Source organism: Drosophila suzukii, chromosome X (genome assembly GCF_043229965.1).
Source record: "Drosophila suzukii chromosome X, CBGP_Dsuzu_IsoJpt1.0, whole genome shotgun sequence".
In the NCBI taxonomy this organism is placed as follows: Eukaryota; Metazoa; Arthropoda; class Insecta; order Diptera; family Drosophilidae; genus Drosophila; species Drosophila suzukii.
The window spans coordinates 11,500,756-11,510,858 of NC_092084.1; the positions used below are offsets into that span (position 1 = coordinate 11,500,756).

Genomic DNA, 10,103 nt, shown 5'->3' on the forward strand with positions numbered 1-10,103 from the left:
TTCAAAAATTATCAATTCCGTTTAATATATTTTTGGAATCCTAAAATACAAGGCGGTTAAATCAACGGTTACTTTTCACATGATTTTTTACTTTGTATTAACTCATTATCCAATTTTACCTTGTTATTGAGTAACAGCACATTTTAAAAATACTTTAAAAAAATATATAAATCATAGAAAACGTTTTAAGTTTTAGAAAATTCCACTAATTTAAATAAACAAATGTATAGAAAAGCTTAGAACAAGGTCCTATAGTCCAAAAATCACAAAAACAATTGTTCGCATTTCCATCTATAAAAAAATTAAAATGGAACATTTAAGAAAAATGGGAAATGGTTTATTATATACCCCAGTTTAAACCTTTTTGATGGTCTGCAATTCTTCATGATCTCGCTCAATTCTTATATTTATATTTAAGCTTTGAAACCTTTCCATTCCCATTACAATTATCCAACAACTATTTATACTAAAAAACACTCTTAATTCAGCATTTAGCTATGTGATGAAAAAATCGCCAAGTTTAATATAAAATGTTTCATATTTATAACAGCATATAGATAACATTTTACTATAAACGGAGAGAGAGTGCCACACATAGGATCAAAAGGTACTCTTATCATGGTACCATAGTATTTCCACAAGGTCCTTATTCTTCTATTCAATCAATTCACGCCGATGACTCATCTTGATGTCCACGTTAAAACGACGCGACCATTTCGCCAGCAATGCGTACTGAAAAAAGGAAGGCAAGAATTAGGTATAAATGGAAAGTGGGATAGTTTGGGTACACCCACATCCATCAAATTATCGCAGAAATTCACGTCGAGCAATTCAAGCTTGGGACAGCGAACCAGAATGCTGAAATGAAATCAAGTGTTGACAAATCATTATATAAATCTTTAAAAATACAATATAAAACAATGAAACCCACTCATAAATACGTTCATGCGTGATGTTTGGAATGCCCATGAGGTCCAGTTGCTCCAGATTCGCGCCCAGCTGGGAAATATGAATGAGATCGCGCTCGGTGATTCCCCGCACTGCCGACAGAAAGAGCTTCTTCAGCTTGGGGCAGTTGGACAGCAGCTGGAGCAGGCCATCCCCCAGCGATGCCTCCCTCAGGCTGGAATAAGACTTAATTGGTTAGGGCACATCATAATTTTTAAACAGGCACGACCTACCACCAGCCCAGGTCGACCTCCTCCAACTGATGCAGGCTGGCCAGCGACTGCAGTCCCCTGGCCGACAGAAAATGAGCCTTCCACAGATCCAGTGTAACGAGCTGCGTGTTGTACGTGGCCAGATGGTCGGCCACATTGTCCATGCTCACCGAGACACCACAGAATGCTAGACGAAAATGTACTTAGTTAAAAAGTTCCTCAAATCAATTCCATTTGTATTCTTACCAAGATTCAGGTGCTTCAGCTTGCGGTTGCCCTCGAGCATGCTGAGGAGCAGTTCCGTTTCAAAGGCCGTTTGGCAGAGATCGAGTCGCTCCAGATTCTTAAGGTTGGCCAGACAGGAGAAGTTTAGCAGCGGCGGATCAGTGGGGCAGTTGCGCAGGCTCAACTCTGAAAAATGATATTACTCAGACATTTTTCAACAAGAGTAGTGAGCATAACGCACCTATTAGGTTATCACAGACTATGCCCACGTTCTCAATGCAGCTGCCATTGAGAAATCTGCAGGAGTGCAGCCGCAGGTGGGTAAGATTATCGCCGCGTTGGGTCAGGAATCTGCAATGGGTTTATTGGTTTAGGTTTATATCACAAATCCCATTTCCCCGACACCCACTTTTTGAACTCGGTGGGCGAGACCGTGTTGAATACGCCGCACCAGGACAGATCCAGCTTGCGCAGCATGGTGGCACGACGGGCCAGCGTGCAGAGCAGCTCGGAGTTGGCCAGGTGCCAGTAGGGCTTCAGGCTGATCTCAGCGTAGAGCAACGGATGCGTGGAGATGTCGTAGAAGGTGCGCGACACCTGACCCACGCGGAACAGGGACTTGAGGTCCAGGTAGCTGAGTATGCGCAGAAGGATTTCGAACGGCAAATCCGTGAGGGAGACTGGTGGAGGCGCCTCCACGCCGACACCGCCATCCTCCAGGCTATTCTCCTTGAGGAACTGGCTCAGATCGTTGGTGATAAACTCCTGCAGCTTGGTGGCCCCATCTTGATCGCACTTGGGCTGGAACTTTAGTGTGCGCAGCTTGCAACTAATGGGTCCGCCACTGCCATCGGGGTTTGGAGGATCGATATGGGGATTGGGAGTCTCCGGTGGCGGGGACAAGTGGACGAGTAGCTGCCTTTGCAGGTGCTGCGAACGCCTCTTGGCCAGAAGGTTGCGCGGTTGGTCTACGGTGCGACCGCACAGCATGATGGCATCGATGGCCGTGTAGTAGTTCAGGTTGCTGTGATTGAAGTCGACGCGCAGGGTCCTGCCAAATGGATGGGGGTTCATAAGTAAGGCATTTTTATTTAACAAGCTGGCTGACTCACTTCGTCACCATCGTGGTCTTCTTTAGCGGCGGACGAAAGCAACGCGAGTCAAATACTGGCCGTTCCAGATCGCCATCCGCGGCATCCCACAAACAGGTCCACTTCTTGGTCAGGCCGTAGGACCAGATGCGAACGACGGCGCCCGGATTGAAGGTCTCAAAGATGGCCACTCCAGTTGGCACCACAAACTCCTCGAAGTACACAACTGGTGGGGATGAAATACGATGCATTCGGTTAGTCAAGGCTCGGTTATCGAAGTTCTCTTAAGAATAGTGTGATTGGTAACCTTACCAACATAGTCCTGCGTCGGCAGCTTGGACAGATTCTGGGGCTGTATCTCCCGCGTGGCCGACGGAGCGCGCTGCCACCAGTCGCCGTAGGTGCGCTGCGGGCGAGAATTGAAGAGGATCCCTGAACAGTTGGTTCTGCATGGGCCAGGTGGACTCACCATGGGAAAGGTCTCCGGATAGTCACCGTACTCGGGATACTTGGCTGGCCTGCCAATCAGGTTGGCCGCCGTATACGAGATGCTGTAGTCGATGCCATACTGCGAACTGTAATCGAGGACTCCGAGGACATATTGCTCCACATAGTAGCCCTGATCGGACTGCTCGGACTGCGCCGGCTCCTTCGACTTGATCCTGAACTCGACGGGGTCATCCGCCTCGGCCTCTGGCTCCGCCTCGGCTGGGCTGTCCGTGTCGCTGGACTCGCCAGGTTCGCCGCCATTGGCCATCAGGGACATGGCTGCCAGCGCCAGCTGCCGTGGACGTTGGCCGTAGGTGAGCCTCAGCGTGTCGATCGCCTGCAGGCAGCGCCCAAGTCCCACTTCCCCACCGGCGTACCAGGGCGGGCGATGGGCATAACCGAACCAGAGTCGCTGGGGTGGCCGCAGGTGCCACAGAAGCCGCAGATAACGCTCCCCGAAGATTCCCGCCTCTCTGCTGCCGGATGTGGTGGTCCTGCGCCTGGTATCGCCTTGTGTGAGGACCTCGACCTCCTGGTTGTGGTCACGTTGCTGGGCCAGACCTTAATGGCTAGTGGTACCGGGGTTTTCTTCGTTCCGCGCGGACGCTAATCCAATTAATGGCCAGTTTGCGGACTCCTCTTTGGGTTCCAGCTTTCTCCGCGCCTCGCTTTTGTTCGCTTTTCGCTGTCCGCCGACCTCTGACCTCTGCTGCACTGGGGTTCTTACGCTGGCTGGTGATTTCCGCTTGGATTGCCGCTTACTCAGCCTAATGCAACTGGGCTTACAGCACTTTTAAAACACAAAATAAAAGAGTTTGTTTTTGTTAAAAACCTGCGTCCAAGCTATCGCTATCGATAGCCCTGTGGTCAAACATATATCGCTATCGATAACCCCGCGACGCCCTGTGGCCAAATTCACTAGCGCTTCGATAACGCTGCCAGGGCTACGACGTTGTGGCCAAACAATGAATTATAATAATATTTTAAAAATCAAAACTTCGTATTCAATGGTTTCATTGATGTTTACATAAACTTATAATTTGTTCCATTGAAAGATGTAATGTCTGAAATTGTTATGATTTGTTTCTGTTTAAATGTTGCTGCAAGTAAGAGCGATGACATTATTATTTCTTATCATTTTTAAGCGGAGCATCTTAACATTTTTTTTGTACAGATTTTATTGATATGCGTTAAATATTTTTAAACAGGGAGGGAGCAAGCACCCTTTTTAAATTCACTTTAATTTCTTACTCATATGTATATATAATTTGTGAAAAATGTATAATTGAAGATATTACAAAAATAGTTCCTTTAATTTGAGATTTTTAAACTAAAACTCGTAGTGATAAGAAATTCCTTAAATAAGAATACATTTAAATTTAACAAACTCCAACGAAATGCTTAAAAATCGTGCGTTGCATGATGGACGGTCGTGCAGAGGCGGCCCTGCTGCACCGTGCACAGGCCCCCCAACTCAACGGTGTGCAACAGCTGAATCCAGCCGATATCCAATCCATGCTTCGACTGCCGCTCCAGGTTTTCAGAAAGTGCTCCAGCATGAAGACGCGCCCGCGGCTGGACTATCGCAACAAGCTCATCCTGGCGCCCATGGTGCGCGTGGGTACGCTGCCCATGCGTCTGCTGGCCTTGGAAATGGGTGCGGACATCGTTTACACGGAGGAGCTAGTGGACCTCAAGCTGATCAAGAGCATTCGCAGGCACAACCGTAAGTGGATCGCCATTCCAGGGAGTAGCCAAAACCCAGTCTAATCCTGCTCCATCCCTCCAGCTGCTTTGGGCACGGTGGACTTTGTGGATCCCTCGGACGGAACGATCATTTTCCGCACCTGCGCCCAGGAAACCTCACGTTTGGTTCTCCAAATAGGCACCAGCGATGCCGAACGAGCCTTGGCCGTGGGCCAGCTGGTGCAGCGCGACATCTCCGGGCTGGACATCAACATGGGCTGCCCCAAGGAGTTCTCCATCAAAGGCGGCATGGGCGCCGCCCTGCTCTCCGAACCCGACAAGGCGGCCCTCATACTGCGAACCCTATGCTCCGGCCTGGACATTCCGGTCACCTGCAAAATCCGCATCCTGCCGGACTTGGAGGGCACCATCGATCTGGTTCAGAAACTGGCCTCCACGGGCGTTGCAGCCATTGCTATACATGGCAGGACGCGGGATGAGCGACCACAGGATGCCTCCCATCCCGATGTCCTGCGGGCCGTGGCCCAGGCCGTGGATATACCGATTATCGCGAATGGCGGATCAAAGAGCATGCAGACCTACGAGGATCTGCGAAAGTTCCAGTTGGAATGCGGTGCTGCCAGCGTGATGGTGGCCCGGGCAGCCCAGATCAATGTGAGCATCTTCCGGCCGGAGGGACCGCTGCCCATGGATGAGCTGATTGAGAAGTACCTGCGCCTGTGCGTCGACTACGACAATGCGCCGCACAACGCCAAGTATAATGTGCAGAGCATCCTGCGGGAGCTGCAGGAGACGCCGCGTGGCAAACGCTTCCTGCAGTGCCAGACGCTACAGCAGATCTGCGAGATCTGGCATCTGGGCGACTACTGTCGGCGGAAGCAGCGGGAACTGAGGACGCTGGGCAACTCGGGACGGGCGGAGGTTGAGCCGCCGGAGGCGCAGGCCAAGCGACAGAAGCTGGAGGAGGCGTCTACCTTGATTACGGACGAGTACGCCGGCGTCATTTGCCGGAACATGCCCTTCCTGCGCTCCACCTATCCAAGTGGTAAACCTTCTGCGAAAGCTATGATTCCCTCGATTCCTTAACTTTTGCTTTCCCTCCACACAGATAACCATCTGCCGAAGACACAGCTCTACGTTCATGCTGCAAGGGTTGGCAAATCCCCGCCAGCCTACGAGACGCAGCAGTGCGACAAACTGTTCCGCTCCATTTGCACCTACGATGGGCAGCGCTTTAGTAGCTCCTTCTGGGAGAAGAACAAGAAGCAAGCGGAGCAGGGAGCCGCCCTGGTGGCCCTGCTCCATCTCGGCCAGCTGGAGGCGGAGGTCCTGCGCGACAATGGCAGCCTACTCAACTAAGGAGCATCTAGCGCTCATCCATGTAAATGATACCCACTCGGCTATGAATGATTATTTGATTCTGCTTGATTATTGCATTGCCTTAAGTGTTGATATTGCTTGAATTCTAGTGTTACTTTGACTACATCCGTTGGGTTCACACATTGTATATTTTTTAAATATTAAAAAAAGGAAATAAAGTTATGACTATATGAACTACTTACAAAAGCAATACAGTATGTGTATATACTATGGGTTTAAATATGTATCTAAATGTTAGCTAAGTTGCAATGTTTTTTGAGGCATTCATCACTTTACGAGGGATTTTAAATACATATATCTTTATGATATTTAAATCCGCGTACTCTTCAAAAAGTATAGTTTAATCTCACAATGATACCAAATAACCGTGAATTCTTCAGATATTTTTAGTCCGAAACATATAAATCACACTGTTAGATCAATAGAAACTATATTGTTTCATTCTGAAGTAAATTCTGGATAGTTAACTAATTTAACTAAATGGAATACTCTCTTAATACTACTCTTAGCAAAGGTCTTTGAAGTCCAACTAATCCAACAATCATATAACTCAAACAGTTTTTCGGCCAACTCAGAGTTGAGTGTAATTCTCGTTTTGAAATATATTTATTAGGGGCTGTTTAATTTCCTAGTGTCGGGTTCAATGGTGAGATGAGAGATGAGGCGTGAGGTGCTGCTAGCTGCATACGCTTAGTGGGGCCGGCGCTGTCCCTGCGGTGCGCCATGGTGGTGTTGTCCATGGCCATGGGGATGGGGATGGGCATTTTGCGGCGGCGGCATCATGGCATGGTCATCACGAAACCCGTAGTTCGCGACGTAGTTTAGTAGATAATCCTTAGTTATGGGCTGCTTTATGCTCTCCACAACAGCTGAAATTTTAAATGCCATTACAATTAAATATATCTCAAAATCAGAATAATAAGGAAGGGAAAGCAGCCAAGATCAATTGTTTTCAATTTGAGAATTACTCACTTATTTAAGAAGAAACGTTCTTGAAATCAAGATGAAATTACTCTAGTATTTTTCGAGATAAAGTGATTTTGAAATGGATATAAGATCAGTCTCGAAATGAATTTTTCTTGACCAAGATCAAATGCTCGTCCTTTCACTTATTCGGAAAAAAAGTTCTTGAAATCAAGACCAAAGTATTCTTGAGAGTGTTTTTAAGTATACTTACAGCGGGCTGTGTTGAAGCTGTTGGGATGCTTCTTGTCTGTTCGCTCGCGCATAAACTCCCAGTTGCCATACTGATTCATGGTGCACTCGACGATCCTGTTGTCCAAGTCTCTGATCTCCTTTGTCAGCTTTTGCATGCGTCCGAAGGGGGCATCGTGACCACCCACATAGAGAAAGCCCACCTTCTTCGTGAGCAGGCTGTGTGAAGGAAGGGAGGGCAATCCAGGGATTAGTTTGGCCCATTAAAGACAGCTCTCCTCTCAGTACTCACCCCTCGCCGCGCTCCGTTATGATCTTGAGCCGAAAGTCCACCGAGTTGAGCTCGTGCGGCTTCCACTTGAAGACGTCCGAGCACACGCCGGCTGTATACGGCTGCTGGGATGGCTGGAAGATAAGGCCATCCGGCTCGTGGGCCAGCGTCCGGGAGAACTTCTCGCCCAGCAGACGGGCGGACATCCAAATGTCCCAGAAATCCTTGCCGCGCACACTGAACGCCTGCAGCCGCTGGTTGATGATGCCATGCTTCATGCCCAAGATGCGGGGACCTGCAGTGGCAACCAAACGTAAAGTGGCGAACGATAAGCCGAGGACGGGCAACCCACTCACCTATAACCTCCTTCTTGATGTAGTCCAGTCGGTTGGGATAGAACGGCTCGTCCCGCACATCGCGATGCGAAAGACGCACAATATCGTAGACGAGGTAGCGCGGCGTTACGGTCTCGCCGATCTTGTCTATCACCATCTCCTGCAAGCCGATGGAAAATAAGACAAGTGATTAGATAAACTCCAACAATCGACTATCACAGCTTACCCCATCGAGGAGCGTGCCGTCGAGGTGGTCGTTCAGGTTCTTGCCGTCCACAAATGCCACGTTCTCCACCTGGAAACAGGAGTGGTTGCGATCAAAGAAGTAGACCTCATCCCGGCCATCAATGAGCATCATGTAGCGTGTGCCGTCCGCCTTCCACGAGACTCGGTAGGGTATCTCGCTAAGCCGTTTGATGTTGTTTCTGTCCATGGACACGGGCTGCGAGCCCGGGAAGCCGTTCTTGTTCCACTGGCACCAGTCCTGCACCTTTCGCTGCAAATCACCCAGCCGCGGCTGGTCGCTCACTTGCCGCACACCCGGCACTCCGGCCATGAAGGTGGCATTCTTGATGACCATCTCGCGGCGACGCTTCTTCCTCGGCTGTCCATCGGACGTGGAGGCGTCTCCATCGCCCTCCGCCTCCTCGCCCTCCAGCTCCTCGGTCTCGTCCTCCTGCTCTCCGCCGCCCTGCTGCGACGTGGACGTGGAGCTGTTGTCGTCAAAGTGCCGCTTCCGGCTGTCCGTGGCCGAGCCATCGCCATTGCTGTCGTCATAGTCTAGACACCAGTTGGGCTGCTCCGGGGCCGCCGGGGCATCCTCCTCGTCCTCGTAGCGCTTGTACAGTTCATTGATGTAGTCCTGCTTGTAGATGCCCGGCGGTCGGGCACTGGCAAAGACAGCTAGCGCTGCCTCCACGGAGCAATCGAGTCGCTCCACCATATAGGAGACGATTAGGAAGCCGGTGCGGTTGAAGCCATGCGTGCAGTGAACGGCGATGACGTCGAAGGGGCGTTCGTTGATGAAGTTGTCCACGATCTCGATGAAGCTGTGCGTCTGCTCCGGCGAGGGCGTCTCGCCGTGGCCGCGGCACTGCAGCTTGATGTACTGGGCGCCGCGCTCCTCCACCGTGGATCGATCGTAGAAGCGTTTCGTGTTGGTCAGGTCCACCCAGAGGCCCAGTTTCAGCTGGAGGGGATGGGTAGAGATGCAGGTTGGCAACTACACATGTCATCGCAAATGACATTCCAGATACATACCTTGAGCGTCTTGCAGTAGTCGAAGAGCATCTCGGGGCGAAAGGTGCACTCGATGGGCATCTTGTCCTGGAAGCTCTGGCTGAGCGGCGTCTTGAAGGCCAGGAATCGCTCGGCGATGATGGAGTCGCTCTTGCGCGGACAATACAGCCAGCGGTTGGGCAGTGGCCCGGAGCCGCGCTCCCTGTCCCTGTCCCGATCCCGATGAGATTGGGCCATGGTGGCTGCGCTCCTGGTCCTGCTCCTGCTGCTGCTGCTGCCTCTGCTGGATGCTGACGACGACGACGACGGGCGCGAGTTGCGTTCCGATCCCGGTGATCTGCTTCAGGGGCGTCGCGGTGGGGGGATTTCTGCCTGGATTCGGAGATGATGCCCGTGCCTATCGAACTGTCCAGCTGTCAAACGATACCGATGTCGATATCGATGGCTGCCGAATGGGGCACGATGTGGAGTATCGATGGCCCTCCACCATTATCGATGTACGCAGCGCCGCGCATTTGTTTATGTGGCTCGTATGGGGTAGTCCCCAAAAAGCGTTTATTTTCAAATCTTTTAGAAAACTTTACAAATCAGTTGAAATGTTACATAGAATCACAAGCAGGATAAAAATTGTTGCATTATATTGACGTGCAAAACAAGGCCTAATGTGTTTAAGGAAAAGATAAATATGAAGGAGTTGTCTGAAACAAATAAGAAATATTCTGAAATATTCTTACTTGGTTTCATCGCAAAGTTCGTAAAACCGCGAATTCTTCAGCAGACCACTTTATCAATGAATCGTTTGCAACATAACTGAATACCCCAATTTTAATACATTTTGATCAGTTCATTTGTGTTGTAAAGTATTAATGTGTATACAAAAATTATAAATCTAAGTAATTTCAATTCATATTAAAAAATAAAGCGAAAAGGAAATCTAAGTAAAATGCAGAATCCCCAATATATCGTTCACTGCCAGCGTTGCCAGAGTTTATTTGTAAACATTCAAAAATAGTCTTTATTTTGTGTAATCAAACAAAGTGTCCGCCAGCGT

General features: G+C 49.6%; 3 protein-coding genes across 3 annotated transcripts; 1 reads left to right on the forward strand and 2 right to left on the reverse strand.

Moving 5' to 3' along the window:
* Positions 1–483: 483 nt before the first annotated feature.
* Fbxl4 (F box and leucine-rich-repeat gene 4) lies at positions 484–3,827 on the reverse strand. The gene is made up of 10 exons (XM_017070054.4): positions 2,946–3,827; positions 2,789–2,882; positions 2,498–2,702; positions 1,795–2,436; positions 1,627–1,736; positions 1,407–1,571; positions 1,182–1,347; positions 932–1,123; positions 795–858; positions 484–732 (listed from the first exon to the last, which is right to left on the reverse strand). The coding sequence occupies exons 1-10, from the start codon at positions 3,240–3,242 to the stop codon at positions 655–657; spliced, it is 2,013 nt and encodes a 670-aa protein (XP_016925543.2). The 5' UTR covers positions 3,243–3,827; the 3' UTR covers positions 484–654.
* Positions 3,828–4,430: 603 nt separating this feature from the next.
* On the forward strand, positions 4,431–6,242 carry Dus2 (Dihydrouridine synthase 2). Its single transcript, XM_017070096.4, has 3 exons — positions 4,431–4,691; positions 4,755–5,717; positions 5,781–6,242. The coding sequence occupies exons 1-3, from the start codon at positions 4,481–4,483 to the stop codon at positions 6,029–6,031; spliced, it is 1,425 nt and encodes a 474-aa protein (XP_016925585.2). The 5' UTR covers positions 4,431–4,480; the 3' UTR covers positions 6,032–6,242.
* A 368-nt stretch (positions 6,243–6,610) lies between these two features.
* mRNA-cap (mRNA capping enzyme) lies at positions 6,611–9,472 on the reverse strand. The gene is made up of 6 exons (XM_017070095.4): positions 9,074–9,472; positions 8,040–9,002; positions 7,835–7,973; positions 7,500–7,773; positions 7,230–7,426; positions 6,611–6,921 (listed from the first exon to the last, which is right to left on the reverse strand). The coding sequence occupies exons 1-6, from the start codon at positions 9,287–9,289 to the stop codon at positions 6,743–6,745; spliced, it is 1,968 nt and encodes a 655-aa protein (XP_016925584.1). The 5' UTR covers positions 9,290–9,472; the 3' UTR covers positions 6,611–6,742.
* Between the last annotated feature and the right edge of the window lie 631 nt (positions 9,473–10,103).